Source organism: Anastrepha obliqua, chromosome 1, assembly GCF_027943255.1.
Source record: "Anastrepha obliqua isolate idAnaObli1 chromosome 1, idAnaObli1_1.0, whole genome shotgun sequence".
Classification (NCBI taxonomy): domain Eukaryota; kingdom Metazoa; phylum Arthropoda; class Insecta; order Diptera; family Tephritidae; genus Anastrepha; species Anastrepha obliqua.
The window spans coordinates 1968014-1988461 of NC_072892.1; the positions used below are offsets into that span (position 1 = coordinate 1968014).

A 20448-nucleotide genomic window follows, 5' to 3' on the forward strand; every position below is an offset into this window, starting at 1 on the left:
TAAGATTGCCCTTATTACAGCTTACAGTTACTGTCTTATAATATGGTGATATCAAAACTACGATGCCTTTTCATTTAATATTCAAACCACTTTAGAAAAAAATGTAGGGCGATTAGGGAAACACGTCCGATTGGTGCGATGGCGTTTTAGTTTACAGTTGTTGTTTTAATTTGCATAGCTAACAAAATCGTTAGTTTAAATATTAAACATTAGATGGACCACTTTGTACTGTAGGTCCTTGCAAAATCCAACTTCGAATTTTTTTAACAGATTCGCAAGGCTCATGAAATTTTCTACCGATCTATTCCGCATAGCGTACATATATACATATATACATAGACACAGCCGCACATAGATTTTGGTATAAATGCGAATTTGGAGACGCAAATGGACTTGCTTGTTGTTGCCTTTTGTTGTTGTAGCATGCGTTAATCAGGCCAAACATGTACTTTCATATACTTATACACAAATACATACATGCCATATACATGTATTTAAATATATGTATTATACAAGTATGTTTATTCATATGTTTGTATGTATGTTCTCACGTATATATACAATATATCTCTAAATATGTGTGTATGTGCATATGTGTGCATATACTGACATCGTTGCATTTTTCTATTATCGTTTTGCTTTTTTTCATTGACATGCATTTGACAACAACAAGTCACACTAAAACAACCTAACCAAATCAGTCATGTCCAGCCTACGCCTACTACATACACACATTCATACAGTCACCATATGTGTGCGTGCATATGCGAAACGTAAAAAGAGTAAAAAAAAATTAAAGAATAACATATAACAAATACAACAACACTTGTCGATTTGTAGGGGTGGAGCATGCGTACAACAACAAGCATAACAACAATTGCCAGCAATAACAAAGCAACTACAAAAAATTGAGTTTTGCCAACAAATGCTGGCTCGCACACATACACACATGCATTTAAATTTATACGTATGTATGTGCATGGGTGCGTTTACTACAAAAACTAAAAGGAAACGTGACATTAAAAAATTAGCCTAAAAAACCAAAAGTAATCATTTCATAATTTAAGGTCTTAATTTGATATAAATTGAATGAAATATTTTAGTTTAATTAGTTTCAGCAAAACAGTAAATAAGGATTTTTTATAAATTCGCTACATATACGTGATTAAATAAAATCTCAATTAATACAAATCGCTTTTGAAAGAAATTCAGTTTTCATAATCAAAAGAATTTTTTCATATAATCAAAAGTTTTGAATAAAACGCGTTATTTCGTGTGAAAGAACAATTCAGTATTTATTTGTAACAGCAAAACGCAAGAATGATATGCAAAGCCTACTTGCATGCAAAAGCTTGAGAAAAGACTGAAGGACAGAAGGTCTAAAGAGAACGAAATAAAGTTGCCATGTAACTAAAATATACAAATTATTTCAACACTCCCACTTTTTAGTTACATTTAATATTTATAATTAAAAAAGAACTTGCAGATACACAAAACTGGATTTCTTACATGAATCTCAAACCTAATTGTTCCCTAAAATTAATAAATTTATCTTTTGGAAGCGCCTTTGTTAGGCCGCCCGCCAGTTGATCAGTTGACGCAACATATTGTAGTGCAAAAACTTGCTCCTCATACTTATCGCGTATGTAGTGGTAACGCACATCAATATGTTTTGTTCTTTTGTGAAACTCCGGATTCTTTATGAATCGAATGGCGCTTTGGTTGTAAACACAAAACATCGTGAAGTCTGGACCACCAAGACCAAACCAAAAACGCTTGAGCCACACCAACTCTTTTACTGCACCAGAAGCAGCAATATACTCGGCCTCTGTAGTCGATAAAGGTACGCACTTCTGACGTTCTGAGCACCAACTCACTATGCTATCGCCGACCATGAATACAAAACCTGATGTTGACCTTCGCTTTTGAATATCACCCGCGTAGTCTGCATCGCTATAACCACGTAATTCAAGATCGCTGCTACTTTTATAAAATATACCCATGCTCATCGTTCCATTGAGGTACTTCAGTATACGTTTCACTGCTTTAACGTGCGCTGCCGTCGGCTTTTCAATATATCGACTCACGTTTGACACATAGGTTATATCCGGCCTTGTACCCACCGCCAGATACATAAGACTCTCGACTGCCTCTCTATAGGGAAACTTTATCAGATCACCATCATTGTCAAAATCGCTCAAATTGGTGGAACTGTCAGCAGGTGTGATTACAAAAGAAGAGTTTTGCATATTAAACCTTGCAATTACCTTGTTGGCATAATCATTTTGACCGATGAAAATTGAACCATCAGCGTAGCGGTAAATTTCAAGCCCTAAAAAGAACTTTGCCCCGAAGAATTTTTTTTTAAATTTTCTTGTAGATGCTTCATGAGCTCCGTAATGAGCTCGCTATTTGTTGCTGCAACTAGACCATCATCAACGTAGATTACCAAAATCAGACACCCATCTTCAGTATTGCGCGAAAAAACACATGGATCGTAATTTAACATCTTGAGCCCAAAATGTTGAAGAAAATCTGTAAATGTTTTATTCCAGCAGCGTGACGCTTGCTTGAGTACGTATAACTTTTTGCCAGTTTGCATACACGACCACTTCCGTCGTCATACCCTTTCAGCTGTTGCATAAAAACGTTTTCGCTTAGGTCGCGATACAAAAATGCCGTCTTTACGTCAAACTGCATAAGGTGCATTTTACGAACTGCTGCCATAGCCAAAATGCATCGAATAGAAGTAAATCTTGCCACTGGACTAAAAGTTTCTTCGTAGTCAACGCCATACTCTTGCGTAAAACCCCGTGCAACCAAACGTGCTTTGTAGCGTTCAACTTTCCCTTCAGTATCTTGTTTGAGTTTATAAACCCACTTGTTGTCAATGATTTTCTGATTTGAAGTTTTTTCAACCAGTGTCCACGTTCCATTTTTGATCAATGAGTCAACTTCATCATCCATAGCTTGCTGCCATTTTTCGCGTTCCTTAGACTGCATAGCCTCCGCAAATGATTTAGGCTCCTGAAATATCATAATAGCCGCCGTATGTTGTGCAGTTGTTCTGCTGCGTAGACGACTAGCTATACAACTTCTATCGTTGTTATTCTTGTTGCTTACATTTACCGCATCATCGTTGTCAACAAACTCAACGTCGTTATCTTGTGTGTCTTCTTCTTGACACTTCTCAGCGTCATGCAAGTTTTCAAAGCGTTCTTCTTGCATTTTATCTGTTTGCAATTTAAAAGTCACTGTTTCCGGAAGGAATTGCACATCACATGAAATTTCAACTTTTTGATGTTTTCGGTTCCAAACTCTAATAGCTTTGTGATTGTCAGCATACCCGATTAAAATTCCCTTCCACGATTTTGCATCCAACTTGCGCCGCTTTTCCTTCACCAAAACTTTGCAAATGATTAAATTTTGCAGGCTGCCCATACCATAATTCATATGGCGTTTTCTGTGCCACCGTACTGGTTCCCGTACGATTCAAAACGTATACTGCCATATTGACTGCTTCCGCCAAAAATTTAAGCTGCATTTCTTTTGCGTAAAGCATCGTCCGTGCTAGTCCATCACTCTTCGCATCTCTCTGCACCACCATTCTGCTGCGGTGTGTACGGTACTGTGAGTTCATGTTTAACTCCAAACTGATTAAAAATCTTAGTCAACTCATCATTGACAAACTCAAGCCCATTGTCTGTCCGCATTCGCTTGAACATTTTTTGATCCATTTTCTCAGCTTGCATCAAACAACTTTTGATAGCACCAGGTGCTTCTGATTTTTCTTTCATGAAATACACGAAACGTAGATGTGAATAATCGTCTTTAATAAGTAGAAAATATCTAGCCCCGCCGATCGATTTTTCTTGCATTGGACCGCATACATCCGCAAAACAGAGTTCTCCACAGCCTTTCGACTTCACTTCACGCGATTTAAAGCTGCCTCTATGTTGCTTGCCCAGTATGCATGTAAATTCCTCTTCAATGAAATCTACATTGGAGCTCTTGAGGAACTGCCTAACAGGTGTCAAATTCTGATGACCCAGTCGATTTTGCCACGTACGCAAAGCTAACTTCTCACTTACCGAAATATTTACCATGCTAATTTCCGGAACCTTGATTAGCACTTGAAACAATTTTCCATGACGAACTCCCACTGCTACAGTACTTTCGTCTTTTCTAACGAATTTGCAGTTACCGCTATCCGATCGAAAATGAAAACCACGATCTAGCGCCTTTGTTTGTGAAAACAAATTATATGTAATGTCCGGCACGTACAGCACATTTGTCAAAACTTTCTGCACCCATTCTTGACCGTCATTAACTAAAACATTGATGTCACCTTTTCCTGCTGCTTTAATAGCACGCCCATCGCCAACTTTGACAATATCATTGTACTGTTCAAACGTAGTGAACCAATCTCGCCGCTTGCTCATGTGATCGGTTGCACCCGAATCAAGTACCCAGCTGTCTTGCTTACCCGTTACACTTGCTCCACACACCAGTTCTTCGACATTTTTACGTTGAGTCTCTTTCTTTGCGGATTTTGCCATTTGCGGACAGTCCCGTTTAAAATGTTCTTTAGAACCACATTTAAAACTGTTGCTATTGCTGTTGTTCTGCTGCTTTTATTTACTTTGTTGCTTCTTCGTATTTTGCCGATTCTGATGCCTGACTACGAACGCCTCTACTTTAATTTTTTCTTGAGCGCTCAAACGAATTTCTTCAGCCATCAGTCTGGCTCTCAAGGTGTTCAAATTCTGATCAGATGAACGCACCGATTCCCAAGCACTATGGAAATGATTGTATTCCGCCGGCAACGAAATTAAAATTTTTGTCATAATCATCGAGTCTGATATGGTTTCGCCCTGATCACGAAGATGGTGTACAATTTCCATTAACTTCGACAAAAAAGTCGCAATATCATCTTCTGTATCTTTTGCATAACTGTAATACTTCTGCAGCAAAAACAAAACACTCGCTGTTGATGTTTGCTCGTATACACTTTTGAGTGTATCCCAAATACTCTTCGCACAAGCACAGTTAAGAATCTGCATAAGCGGTTGTTTTCCCAATGCTGTACTTATTGTCCGGCGAGCTCTAGCATCAATTTTACGACAATTCTATTGTCCTTGCTCACCTGTCCTGGGCAATAGCTCTTCTCCGTTGACCACACCATACATATTACCAGCTTCCAAAATTTGTACCATTTGAAACTTCCATGTCAGCCAGTGTGAGCTATCTTGCAGTTTTTCAGTTTTGATGTCACTTTCCGAAGACATTATAATAAAATAATACGTTTTTAACACACTTTTATAAGGACAGGTTGTATGTATGTATGTATGTATGTATGCATGTATGTATGTATGTATGTAACGGAATCTTTGAGCTTAATTTTCACTGGCTTCTAAACATCTGATCGACTTGAAATTTTGCACACCTATCAAGGACTGATGACAATGCAAAAATTTGATAAAAAATTTCCATTATCCTTATTGGGATTGCCAGGATTAATATTTTCTTTGTTTATCTGTGGGCAAAAAGTAAGGTGAATTTGGTTGTAAAATGAAAAATCGTCATTTATTCTTGTAAATCAATTTCATCCCCTTCAAAATAATGCCCTCTCCATTTCCGGTAGTGGTCTCTTGAGTTTTGGGAATAGCCAGAAGTCACACGGAGCCAAATCAGGCGAATACGGTGGTTGCGGAACGATATGCGTGGAATTTTTGGCGAAATAGTTACGAAGAACGAGTGCAGAGTGAGACATGTGAGATAAATTTTCCATTATCCTTATTAGGATTGCCAGGATTAATATTTTATTTTTTTAACACACTTTTATTAGCTCGGGTTGTATGTATGAATGACTGTAACGGAATCTTTGAGCTTAATTTTCACTGGCTTCTAAAAATCTGATCGACTCGGAACACACAACATAGATGACTCTTTTTCTCGTGAGAGCGCTGAAAAATGTGCATTTTTTATAACATTTGCCAATATTGCCATACCGGTAGAAACATGAATTGGGTATTTTTTTAAACAAAATTGGGAATTTTTAGTTTCCACACCACCATTGAGGTTAGTATTTAGTGTGCGGTTGTGTAATAGTATATTACTCGTAAACACCTACATATACTAAAAATAAAAAATAGTTAAAAAAAAAACTAAAAAACACGCTTTTATTGCTAATCGAACTAAAAAGTAGAAAATAAATTTTAATGACAAAGGGACCTATAATGAAGTAATAGCAAATCGAAGGATCAGTCATAGTCAACTACCTCAGAACAGAATTATAACAAACATTAAGATACAAATAGAATAATTCAAATTAGAGTTAAAAGCGTGGGATGCATTTTGCTTCACTTTCATAACCCTCTGTACATAGTTAGTTGCCAATAGAATGATTGTAATATTTACTATATCAAGCATCCCACGCTTTTAACTCTAATTTGAATTACTCTATTTGTATCTTAATTTTTGTTATAATTCTGTTCTGAAGTAGTTGACTATGACTGATCCTTCGATTTGCTATTACTTCATTATAGGTTCCTTTGTCATTAAAATTTATTTTCTACTTTTTAGTTCGATTAGCAATAAAAGCGTGTTTTTTAGTTTTTTTAAGCTATATATTATTTTTTGATTTTTTTTTATTAATTATTAGTATGAAACAATTATTGATCTTTAGCAATTTTCGCGCGACCTATGGGATCTGGGCCCATAACTTTTTGAATAAAAAACCATGTGAAAGAACAATTCAGTATTTATTTGTAACAGCAAAACGCAAGAATGATATGCAAAGCCTACTTGCATGCAAAAGCTTGAGAAAAGACTGAAGGACAGAAGGTCTAAAGAGAACGAAATAAAGTTGCTATGTAACTAAAATATACAAATTATTTCAACAAAAAGAACTTTTTTAATTTAATTACTCAATTTTTACACGAATTCGCTGAATATGACAAGAACACTTCATCACTATCAGGCAGCGTTACAGCTCGCGGTGAGCTTAAGCTGCATGAAGTAGCCTTCTCCAAGTTACACGACTTAAGGCAGCAGACCGCCAGTTATAGACCGTGGACTGAAAAGTCCTAACACATAGCTGGCACTAGAGTTTTATTGCATTCTCCTCTTTTTCAGTTAGTACTAAGAAACCAGCTGTTAAAATTTCATGACACTCTACATTAGTTCGTGACTTATTTTGATAAAAGTGACTCTACTTTTGTTATTTTCGAAACAATGGTTGCTGTCGCCTTATTTGACACCACTTTCGATGGCAAAGTGTTTTGAAGTTGACTGTTGTTGTCTTGACTTTCAAATTAAATATTTTTCAAAATGAGCGAATAATTCAAAGGAAAGGGTTTTCTAATAACGGGTGTTATTGGTGAATGGATTGCGCCATCGGGAGATGATGAACGATTTTTTATGGCCGGAATTGGATGGTATTGATCTGAACAATCTTTATTTTCACCAAGATGGCGCTACGTGCCACACAAGCAACGAAACCACCGAGATCTTGGGATGGGCCACGTGAAAGATAAGGTGTACGCCAACAGCTCACGGTCGATTCAAGGCCTCAAAGATGGAATTCGTGAGGCTATCGAGGACATAGGGCAGCCACTTTGCAATTGGGTTATGGAAAATTTCATGAAAAGGATATTGTCCTGTAAGCGTGGTCGTGGTGGTCATTTGCCTGATGTTATTTATAACCATAGATGATTTTAATTGAATGATTGAAAATTTTAATTATCGTATGACAACCTGCAGACGTGCTAATGGGGGGCATTTCATTGATGTAGGTTAAGTTAGGTTCAATTGCTGCCCTTGCGAGGGGCCCACTTGGACAAATATTTAAAATTCGTCCATTGTGATACCATAGGGGGAAAGGAGAAGAGAGGAAAGAAAGAGTCTTGTTATTAGAGAATGCTGACCATGCACACGAAGCCAACGGTTTGTAATTTACGTTCGTAATTAGCCGCTTCAAGCTACTGATGAACTTCACCAGATGTATGATGTTTACACCATAGGTGTCACGAAAAAGTAACAGCCCAGATGTCTAAATTTTTGCACGACGAGAACAGGGCAGCTGAGAAGAAAGTGCTGAGATGATTCCATCTCGTCCTTCAATTCTTCAGAACAGAATTGAGGTTGACCGCATGAGCACCTAACGGACAATGTCCGGTAAGGAGCCGCCAAATTCGAGAGCTGCGGCTTTGTTAGAAGTTAGAAGGATCTCGCGACTTGGCACGTTTGCGTTCTAGTCCAGCTCTCGCCAAAAGCAGACCAAAGGTTATCAAGGGAGTAGGATTTTGGTTTTTTGCGATGAAATCGTCTCCATGGTTCCCTGTCTGGCCAGCTCCTCAGCTCAGCAGTTTCCCTCTATACCTCTGTGATCGGGAACCCAAATGAGACTGATATCGAAGTATTCGGATGCAACCGAGAGAGAAGCCAGCGATTCCCCGACTAATTTCGAACTCACAAACAACGAAAATTTTCAGAAATCATTTTAAAGCCCCGTTAGTGAAACCTAGAAAAATTTAAATTTGTACATCTTTTATTTTAAAACAACATCTGGGCGTGTCTGTTGAAAGAAATCCGTATTTTGCCCCTCATGCGCGTCATAGCTTCTCGGTTTGGCACACAAGCTTTTGCCTATTTTCTGTACTGACGGCCATCAAGTGTCAAATTCTCCAAAAATAAACCAGAGGTTTTCTGTATTCTCTATATCGCGCATATCAGGCAAAGTTACTCTCTCAATTTTGCTTGGGGTACCCAAATCTTGCATTCAATCATTCTTGACTTCCCGGCATATTCCGCGAAATCAGTATATTCTTGGCGCGCAGGGCACAAAGTCATTGTGTTATCAGTAGATTTGCAAGAACAATAACAACAACATAATGCGAAGTTTTTAAAAATATTAATATATTTAAATATTAAGAATGCACAAAATACAAATATATTTGCTTCTTATCGGTGCACTCGGCAGCGCTTGGAAGAGTGGTGAGCAGAAAGTGCAATATGTTAAGAGAAAAATAAAACAAACAAAAAATGGAATTATCACAAACTTTTACTCTCTTTTCTTCCATGCCATATGTCAGTAATGGACGCAACGAGGATCCTACAATCCGATTGTGCTACCGAAGATTACCATTGGCAATGCCAAAATGGTGAATGCATCTCAATAAATGTGCTCTGCGATGGCATCAAGCACTGTCGCGATGGTTCCGATGAGACCAGAAAGTTTTGCAAAAATGCGATATGTACACCGTTATTATTTCGTTGTGATTACGGTGCGTGTATACCGTTGGCACAGCTTTGTGATGGTGTAGTCGATTGTGCAGATTCGTCAGATGAGGGCAGCGAGATGTGCCACAAACGGCGCGAGGAGGTGTCAGTTGACGAAAGTAGTGAGCAAATGAATGAAAGGAATTGCGTTGGGTAAATGTAAAAGATATTTAAAATGACTAACAGAAAATCTTGAAGTGTACGCGATGGTGGTGATTGCACATTGCGTGTGGAATGGATAATATTTGTTTGCCATTTTAATAATTATTTTCGCCCCCGCATTCTTATAAACAAATTAAAAATGTGAAGGCAATTCTTCATTTCTGCAGTTTTTTGCACGGCTACCTGTGCTATTAATATTATTAATACTTCTCAGTTCTCATATATGGGATATAAGCATATTTATTGCTTAAAATAAGACCAGGCACCTCCATGCGTCTCTTAGAGATAAGAATTTCACTAAGTTTTTCGTAGGGCGTCAGACGAGCTTTCAAGTTCTTTCATAGAATAACTATTGGGTTGACATTTGCTTATGAAAAGTCAACAACGTGGTCAGCTGTTGGTTTGTTACCTTCTTCTAGATTCCCATTTCAATGCCAGTTACTTTGGATCACTACTTTTGGCGAGTTCAAAGTTTTTTTTTCTTTCAGTAATTATAAGGAGGGCAGCCGGCACAAGCAACGCAGAAACGACGCGCTTCCACGTTACCGGAATGATCCGGATTTATATCCGACCAAGGACTGCCACTCCAGCAGCATTCCCCGCACATGTATGGCGGATGTTTATGCTGCTACAACAACAAAAACGCAATCCGATGGCATTCAGTTAACGAAACTATCTTGATTTATGCCCGAAGAAGGACTTTCATTCAACAGCATTCGCCAAACCTTTGAGCGATTTTTCATGTTGTTATGCAGCGACCTTAAGCTGTTCAAAATCAGTATTTTAATAAAATGGCAGAATTAGGAATTAAAAGCTAAACTAAAAAAGAATTACTTTTGATAAAACTTCATTGCAATAGCTATTACAAAGTAGACAAATCGGATTTTAATTACTTCCTTTCAATGTTGACTCTGACGTCGGATACACTCCTGGAATCTGGCCGCCGTACTCCGTGCCACTCGCTGGAGAAGTAATATCGGGTCGTCATTCACCTCGTTAATGGTACTTTTTTAGTACTGAGATAGTCGCTGGGTTTGTTTTATAGACTTTTCTTTGGAATTACTCCCACAGGGTGCATTTAATAATGTCGGGGCGGAGTCAATTGTCACTGCGTTACATAGACTAGAGGTGGAAAGACCTATTTGCCTCTGGATCTGCGGTGACAGGAGGGGCTAAATTCACTAGATTTGTGTGCAGGGAGGAGTTCTTTCGCTTCTCCTTTGGCTAGTTGCTGTTGACGAAGTTCTGACTAAGTTAAAAAAAAGGGTGAGGTGAAGGTAGTAGCATACACCGACATCTGGGTCCTCATGGTATCGGGGCCGATTCTTCAGTCATAACAGATCTTTGAAGGATCACTGGCTGTACTCAGTCGCTGGGCCGCCAGTTATGGTATCAGAGTCAACTCTGGACAAACAGAGCTGATGGTATTTACCAGAAAATATAAACCTCCACGCCTTAGGCTTCCCAGATTAAATAACGACATTCTTCCGTTTTCCTCGGAAGCTAAGTAACTTAGAGTCATAATCGATGATTTAACTCTACTGAAAGCTACATACTGAGAATCGAGGTATCGGTAAAAAATGGGTTTGGTGGAAAGCTCTTCGAAAGGGCTATAATATGACTGACCTGGTGAGGGTGCAAAGGACTGATGGTATTGGCATCACCGGAGCATGTAGGACTTGTCGAAAGTGCTGCTGTCGTTTTGCACTTCCTTCCCATCGACATTTCCGTTATTTCCAACACTACTCAAAGTGAAATCTGGCAAAAGGAGGAAATCTCTCAAGGGACATGGTAGTATTTCCAGGCAGTTAACACCGCATTTCTCTGAACTTCGTACAGTGTACTTTCCAACTAGGTAGGATTGGAACAAGGGAAAAACCTGCACCGAAGCTTGCACCTCTGTCTTCACTGAGGGCGCCAAGATGGAATTGGGAATCGGAACAGGGGTTTTCTCTATATCAGCAAACTTATCTATTTCCCTTAAACTGCTTTTCAAGTAGAAGGCTTTACTATCCTGCAGGTACGCAGAATGCTCAGAGAATGCGGGAGCGAGGGAGTTATTAACATTTCTTCCGATAGTCAAGCTGCGATCAAGGCTCTGGTAGCGCCATGGTGCAGATCCGAACTGGCCAAATCCTGTAAGGGGGAGATCAAATCTCTTGGGTACGCAGGTAACATTTCTCCGATCTGGGGTCCAGGACATAGGAACATAGAAAGAAATGAAATTGCTGATGAACTTGCCAGGAATGGGTCAATTGAATTGATTTCAAAGGTCTTCTACCCAGACTGTTAAGGGGGATTGCGCAATTTATTTCTCCCGAAAGTGCAGAACACATGAAGCTCCATTTATTCATGTGCTATTTCGAAAGCCTTGGATTTACCCAGTGCAATAGATGCAGGATGCAGATAGTTCTGGGGACTCTACGCCATTCTATTTCCAAAGTAGCTGTGTTTATCGATCATTGGATGATCGGCACACACGCAGAAAGGCTAGGGTTACTAATTAATCTCCATCGCAAAAGCTGTTGGTACCTTTCAGAGTAGGATACTGTTGCGCACTTTCTTTGTATAAGTAAATGCCCAGACTTGGCAGCTAGACGGTTAAAGTCATTGGGTGCTCCCTTCTTCGGCAATCTGTGGCAGTACACCAACCTAAATCCCATCAACCCATTCCACAGCTCTGGTTGGCTGTAGGTATCTACCCGTTGGAGATCTCGAATTGGTGTCCGAAAGGTGCTTTAATGTTACTTGGGGAGTGCCAGACTGGTACTTCAACCTACTCACCTACCTATCTACCCACACAGAAAAAAGGCTGTAGAGGTGAGAATGGGCGGCCAGGATATATCACCGTAACGGCTTATCACGGTCTCTCTAGCCGAGTGCTTATATCTATATCTAAATTATTGAAGGTGCTCGATCTAAACCTTTCAAGTTTGTATGTAGCACAACTCCATTCTTACCAACTCACATATGCGACTTTAGCTTTAACCCACCTGCATACTTCCCATAAATTCATCGTATTCATATTGTCAAAAACGATTTTCTTTCAGCTGGGGTCAACTTAAGTGCTGGTCTGGCCAATGCGTTAGTGTGCATGCCAAATGTAATGGCATACGTGATTGCCAAGATGGCAGCGATGAGTGGGAGCGCCTTTGCGCAAATATCAAATGTAATAGACGCAAACAATTTCAGTGTAATTATGGCGCTTGCATAAGTCTGACTGCCAAGTGCAATGGTACAGCAGAGTGTTGGGATGAGAGTGATGAGACGTTAGCAGAATGTGTACAGAAGGAGAAAGGCAAGAGTGATAGCGATGTTAGTAGAGAGAAACTACAGACACACCCAGCAACTCTAATTACAACTGCTCAAGGGTCGGTGCAAATGTTCACCCCACAAACAAATGCAATGCCTATTTCAACTACAACAATACTCGATAATGTCGAGCCCAATAATGAAAACGATGCTAGCGAAACACACGAGCGAGACGAAACGGAACTTGCCACTCATAGTCAAAGTGATAATAAGAAACCAATAAGTGGAATATATCCAAGCGATGTAATTACTTCATCACAACTTGGACATGGCCTAGGTTGCCGCATATTTCAGCATTGGCAAAGCTCATCAGCCCGATACTGCAATGATAAATGGATTGAAAAAAGTGATTGCTGCACTTTATATGGAAAAACCATTCCATGCATTCGTATACTACCGAATACGATTGTGCAAAAAGAATGCCGGTAAGTTGGAAAGAATATTGGGTGTACAGAAGTAAGGATTTTTCGAACTCCCAACTGAAACTGGGGATTCAGAAAATACTTAAAGTCTCTTTTAACTAATAACTTTTTTAACTGCTAGAAGGCGTTCGCGAAAAAACATGGAATGGGTGTACAAGTCAATAAGAAATTATGTTTCTTTTTCGTTAAACTTCCTTTAAGCCCTAATATATTTTTAGATCCCTCAATAATTGCATTTACGCAAGGACTAGGTTTTTCTATGTTTTTTCTCGCAGCTCCTTTTTTTAATAAATAAATGTTTGTGTGTTGTTCTTCAATAGATGGTAAAATCGGACAGTAATTGCACCTATTTCCCATTTAAAAAATATTTTACAAATAAGACGTGCTTATGTAGGTCCTCATACGTAGGTTCGAATCTCCGTGCACCAAAATCATAGAAAAAGTGTTTTCTAATAACGGGGGCGACTTCTGCAGAGAATAGTAAACCTAGGAGTATATTCCTGCCATGAGAAATAGAGGGGGCCACTATTTGACGAACAACAAGAAGACGCACATCACAAATAGGAGGAGGAGCTCGGACAAACTCCCAGAAATGGTGTAAGCACCAATTAAATATTTATATATAAGAAGCCGTCATGCACTGGATCGAAACAAATGCAACCTAGCATCTGCTTTGCCCGAACGTATGCTACTCAAGCCAAAAATATTTCTGCTTTACAGATGCGATATTTCACTTATAAAACTGATGCTATATTTGCGCATAACCTTCGGTTTATTCTCTTACAAAATCCAGTTTCCTCAGCAATTCGAGCCAAGCACATGTAAGTAACGAGGCACCAGTTGAAGAACTTATCCACCGCATCACTGCAGAGCGCAAAGACAACGGCGAAGCGGCCACAAAGGAAGAGCCACTGCACAACGCAGTTATCTCTCTGCCCGGTTTTAAAATTAGCTCGTTAGAGATAGCAGATAGCCATTAACTTGTTAGAGATTGACAAAATCAGCATTAGAATGGGTCAACCGTCGCTTACAAGAACGTGTCCCCGTTACAAGAATGCTACGGATGTTTAGAATTTGGTCTCATGTCGCGTAACTGTGCTATTGAACTCAATAGACCTAAACAGAGCAGAAAATGAGCGGTGGCCAACCACTTCGCCAAGGATTGTCAAAATAGCCCGTGCTTTGCGTGACCGACAGAAGGGAGAGAATCAACCATATTGCCGAGAGTTATAGGTGGACAGAATTCAGGAGAGCTCCAACAAACAGAAGCAAATAAGAATTGATCAAATAAATATTAATCACTGTGAGGCCGTCCAAGACCTATTATCACAGACAGTTAAAGAAATTAGAGCAGATATTTGCATTATAAGTGAGCCCTTCAGGGGCAAAAACGGCAGCACATGGACCTCCGACAGCAATAAATGCACGCCTATCTACCCGGTGCCGGTGGAGGAGTTGATGTCATTTCAAATATTCGTACAATTTTTCCAACTCCTTATTGAAATTAACATTTTATGTATTTTTGCATTACATTCTTTTTTTTATTTTCTTCTTTCTTTCTAGTTCTTCTGGTTCACGTCACAAATGCAGTAAAGAACTAAAATGGATAGAAGAAACATATTAGCAATAATTATTTAAATTAATTAAAATGTAAAGGGTCTTTCAAAAGTGACGCCTAGATGTCTGTAGTGAATAGGTGCTAGAAGACCAGTTTTTATGTCATCTTTGACATTTTTCAAGTAGACAGATGTAGAATTTGGCACGATACATAGAATAGCAGGTTAAAATTAATAAATCTTATTTATGAAAATGGTCGATCTTTCAGAACAACACATCGCAAAACTCTTAATTTTTTGGTCCAAATAATCATCCGAATTAGTCGTCAACTGACATTTCAAGTATAGCAAAAGGACTGGCAGACCAAAACTGGACTTTATGTCGGGAATATTGCTGCTGTTGCGCAGAATGCTGCTCATCCACCTTCAACATCGATATCTCAACGTTCTCAACAATTCAATCTCAATGCATTCATGAATCGACTGTACGACTGCTTGGCAAATTGTATCTCTAGACGCGCTCATGATGCTATTTTTCACATTTAATTCTTAAGAGCCGTTTTTTTCAACTTTGAATAAAAATAGTGAAACCGAAAGAATTCAAATTTTTACATATTTTATTTTAAAACAACATCTAGACGCGTCTTTTGAAAAAAATCTTTTGTAAAATCTTCTAAATAAACTTAATGATGTTTTAAAATCGTTCGTAGAATATTTAGACACACCAGAAACGTCCAGACATGTAGGTGTTCCGATACTCTCACTGCCGTTGGATATGTTTTTTTCACTATTTTGGCAACACTGCTTGAGCCGGCATTATTTTGTGCGGAAAGTATCGATCCAATCGCGCTTAAAGTGCACAATCCGCGCCATCACCCACTACCTGGTTGTGCAGGGAAGAGCTCTTATTGAGATTTTTAAAGGGGTAAATCCTTTTATGGTGATAAAGTTATGAATCGTGCGAATCTGTACAAATGGTGCCTTGGACTACTTAACTCCTTTGGATTGGACATTTTATGCACTTCTCTTAAGGGAAGAAAGAGTATATATAGGCCATATATATATAATATGAGCCACGTAAAATTTGCTTTTTTAATCGGCTAACCAATATTTTTTCAAACTTTTTTTTTATTTTGAAGATTGAACATTGTCATTTATGAATGAAAAATAATATCGTTTAAATGACTGCCACGACTGGCTTTACAGTAGGCCATTCGATCAACCCAATTTTTAAGCACATTTTCGATTGTTTGGGCTCCAATTTCATGAATGGCAACTTCGATTTCGTATTTTAAAGCATCAATCGTCTCTAGATGGTTCGCATAGCATTTGTCCTTAACGGCTCCCCACAAAAAATAGTCCAACGGGCTTAAATCACAGCTCCGAGGCGGCCAATTGATATCGGAATTTCGGCTGATTATTCGGTTTGCAAAAACGGTAGCCAAAAGTTCGAGTGTAACTTTGGCAGTGTGACAAGTTGCACCGTCCTGTTGAAACCAAATGTCGTCCATGTCATCCTCTTCAATTTTTGGAAACAACTCGTTGAGCATGTCACGGTAACGCTCGGCATTTACTGTAACCGCTGCTCCTCGCTCATTTTCGAAAAAAATGGCCCGATGATCCCGCCAGACCAAAAACCGCACCAAACAGTGACTCGTTTTGGATGCATTTGCATTTCTCTATAGTAACGTGTGGATTTTCTGAGTCCCAAATCCGACAATTTTGCTTATTGACGTAGCCACCGATGTGAAAATGAGTTTCATCAGAAAAGAAGAAGAAGACTCACCACTTTGGAAATAGGTTTTCAATATTTCCCAATTTTGTTCAAGCATATAGCGTCCCATTTCGTAAATGTCAAACCTTTAAGTAAATTATGAATACATTTGACATGTCATTTGTGTTACCATTCTCAAAAAAATAGGTGGTTCAAAAAGCAAACGCTATATGGCCCACCCTGTACAAGAAGAGACGCATCAAGAAGTAAATTGGCTTTCGCAACAAAAGAAATGTCACCCTTGCAAAGGCAATAACGTAGCATTTAAACAGAGAGAGGGTCAACGGGCCTTTGAAATGGCATATTTAGTCACCCTACGATATTACAGAACTCATTTCCGATCAAATCACTTTGATAACCCAAAAACCTTCGCCGAGGTTCTATAAGAAGCATTTCCCGAGTTTGTGTAGTCAGTCGTCTTCTGTGATGCTGGTGATAAATAATAGCGAGGCCATTATTTACGGAGTGAAGCAAGTAGGTAAGGAGCGGTGCCCTTTAAGCGGAGTGAAGCTACCGACCGCCAGTAGCCGTAGAAATTGATGCATGAATACCATTCTGAGATTCAAAGATTTCCCTAATAGTCGACTTCCGCCGGCTGTTTGATGATGATTTTGAGGGTGTTGACATGCTCAACCAGGACCTTTATGGCTTAAAGCCAGTTTGATCTGGGCGGAAGAATATGGTCGAGAATGATAAAGGATAGAATTTCGTGAGTGATGTTTAACAGAGTAATTCTCTCTCCATTTTTTGCATATACTCAGGCTCTCTTTCTTAAGTATTGTAGTTATAACTCTTTCCTTCTGTTATTTAGGTGTTTTCTTCGTTGCCCACATTTTCTTCAGCAGTCGATGTGAAATTTTTAACAAGCTCGAACCCTTACAAGGGCAGATATCAACAAGCTTGAAGCATTTGAATTGTGGATATAACGACGAGTTCTGCAAATACTGTGAACAGATCGTATTAGAAATAATAAGTTTGTACAGAGAACGAATTGAGATGGAGAGCTGTGAGCAACCATAAAGAAAAGGAAAACATCATACTTGAGCCATATTGTGAGAAATCCAACAGGAGAGGAGGAGGGTCGGGTCAAAAGGCCTCATATATCCCGAGAGCCTTCAGGGGCAAGACTGAAGAGCTTATCATATTTGACTCTAAACTCCATTGGAAGTTACACATTGAAAATCGGGTAAAGAAGGCCAGCACAGCTTTTAATACTGCAAATCTGTATTCGGTAAAAAATGAGAGCTTAAGCCACAGGTCATTTTTAGATGAACAAGGCCTGATCCCTGGTTTGGTCAGAAGCTCTTCGCAAGGGTTACAATATCATTAAACTGGGAAGGGTGCGAAGGACTGCTTGTATTGGCATCACTGGAGCCCAATGCTGCCCTTAATTTTTTTATTTTTTTTATTACTATTGCAATCTAGTTAACAAAACTATTAAGCAATTCATTTTACATATATTTAATTAAATTAAAACATCTCAAGTAAAGACAAAATTTTATGAAAAGAGATCATGCGGTTTCGTCCTTTTTAATCTTCTCGTGAGGTCATCAGTTACAAGTAGTTTGGCTGCTTCATCATTGATGTGCTGCTGAAGTCTCTCTTTATGTTTATTTGCGAATTTTTTTATGATATCCGTAATGGTGTCTATATTAAGATCCTTATGTAGATTGCAATTACGAATGTACCACGGCGCTCTAACGATGTCGCATAATACTTTATTTTGGAATCGTTGAATGATGTTTTTGTTGCTTTCCCTGGTGCAGCCCCAGAGCTGTATGCCATATGATCACACTGGTTTCAGTATTTGGTTGTATAAAAGTATTTTGTTATAAATAGAGATTTTAGAATGTCGGCCTAACAGCCAATACATTTTCTTGTATTTAAGAATTAACTCCTCGTGTTTTTTCTCGACATGTGCTTTCCATCTCAGCTTAGCATCTAAGGTCATTCCTAGATATTTTGCCGTATTTGCATGCGGTATTGCCGTATTACTGATAAATATTGGTTTATAATTTATATTTCTATTAGTGAAGTCAACATGCACAGACTTGGTTTCGTTTAACTTGACACGCCATTTTTTGGTCCAATTTTGAATTGCATTTACTGATGCTTGTAACTTCTGAATTGCTTCTAAGTGTTTTTCATCAGTTGCTAATACTGCAGTATCATCGGCAAATGTTGCAGTTGTTGTATTGCTGCATGTGGGTATATCGTTAGTATACAAGAGATACAGAACTGGCCCGAGTACACTGCCTTGCGGGACACCTGCATTAATATCTTTCAATTCTGAATAGACATCTGCTTGCTTTATTCTAAAGTATCTGCTCGTTAAGTAGGATTTTAAAATGTTTGAGTACTGGATTGGTAGAACTGCTTCAAGTTTATGGATTAGTCCCTCATGCCATACTTTATCAAAAGCTTGCGATACATCCAGGAATACCGCAGAACAGATTTGTTTTTCTTCCAGTGATTTTTGAATTACATGAGTAATGCGGTGCACTTGATCAATCGTTGAGTGCTCATTTCGAAAACCAAATTGATGGTTTAGTACAATGCATTTTGCATCTAACAATGGTTTTAATCTTTTTAGCAAGATTTTTTCAAAAAGCTTAGATAAAATTGGTAACAACGATATTGGTCGGTGTGATGTCACATCGTGTGGTGGCTTTCCTGGTTTTGGAAGCATAATAACGTCCGCTATTTATTCATAACCGGCTGCGTTTTTGCTATTTATTTTATTTTTATTAGTGTCCTTTACCTCTTTAAAGGAATTATCGATTTTTTATCGAATAGGATGAGGTATATTTTCTAACTCATCTCCTTCGTTAGGATGAAAAATGTTTTGAAGATATTCGGCAAATCTCTCAGCTTTTTGTTCATTAGATTTGGCCCAGCTGCCATCATAATTTTTTATTGGTGGGGAATGCATAATAGGCCTTTTCAAGGTTTTAGTTGCCTTCCAAAGTGAATAGTCCGTACGTTTATCGCTCGTTAAATTTTCTAGAGCATCTCTAATGGAGTCATTTTTAAGTTGTTTTATTTCTTCTTTTAGTTGTGTAGAGAGTTTATTGAGTTTGGCTTTGTCTTGTGGTGCTGGTACCTCTGTCTTCGCTGATGGCTCCAAGGGTTTTCTCTAAGTCAGCTAATTTATCTATTTCCTTAAAACGCAGAATACTGGTAGTGATTTTGAGGTGGAAGTCTTTACCATCCTGCAGGGATTCAGAATGCTTAGGGAACGAGGGAACGAGGGAGTTATTAAACTTTTTCCTCTGAGGATGCCATGGTGTAGATCCAAACTAGTCAACTCCTGTAAGGAGGAGATCAAATCCCTTGGGCGTGCAGGTATAAGTTCTCTGATCTTGGTTCTAGGACATAGGAACAAAGAGGGAGACGAAATTGCTGATAGGAGAAATTGCGAGGAAGGGGACTGAATTGGTCTTAGAGATCTCCTACCCAGTCACCGGCATCCCCCAGACTGTTGTTAAAGGTGAATTGCATAACTTACTTCTCAGGAAATCGCAGAACAGATGGAGCATCATGTGCTATTTCGAAAGCCCTTTGGCTCCAGTACAATAGATACAGGATGCAGATAGTTCTGGGGACTCCACGCCATCCAACTTCCACATTCATGGCAGTGTTTATCAGTCATTGGACGATTGGCACACACGCAGAAAAGCTAGATGTACCATTTAATCTTCATTGTGGAAGCTGTGGGGACCTTTCAGAGAAGAAGACTGTTGCGTACTTTCTTTGTAAATATCCGGGCTTAGCAGCTAGATGATTAAGATTACTGGGTGCCCCTCTCTTCGACAATGTGAAGCAGTGTACCATCCTAAATCCCATTCCTGTAGATATCTTCCTATTGGAGGTCTCATAACGGTAACAAAACAGCACTTTAGTGCTACTTGGGAAGTGTCAGACTGGTACTTCAACCATT

General features: G+C 38.9%; 1 protein-coding gene across 1 annotated transcript; it reads left to right on the top strand.

Moving 5' to 3' along the window:
* The first annotated feature begins 8834 nt into the window (after positions 1-8834).
* Positions 8835-15333, top strand: LOC129235706 (very low-density lipoprotein receptor-like). Its single transcript, XM_054869698.1, has 4 exons — positions 8835-8997; positions 9096-9435; positions 12495-13181; positions 14742-15333. Exons 1-4 carry the CDS (start codon positions 8937-8939, stop codon positions 14800-14802), a joined length of 1149 nt encoding a protein of 382 aa, XP_054725673.1. The 5' UTR covers positions 8835-8936; the 3' UTR covers positions 14803-15333.
* Positions 15334-20448: the final 5115 nt, after the last annotated feature.

Bases quoted from the DNA above. Each gene is read 5' to 3' on its own strand.
- LOC129235706 (XM_054869698.1), top strand. From the start codon at position 8,937: ATGCACAAAATACAAATATATTTGCTTCTTATCGGTGCACTCGGCAGC. The intron at 8,998-9,095 runs GTGAGCAGAAAG...GCCATATGTCAG, and splicing joins CGGCAGCGCTTGGAAGAGTG to TAATGGACGCAACGAGGATC. The intron at 13,182-14,741 runs GTAAGTTGGAAA...CTTTCTTTCTAG, and splicing joins ATTGTGCAAAAAGAATGCCG to TTCTTCTGGTTCACGTCACA.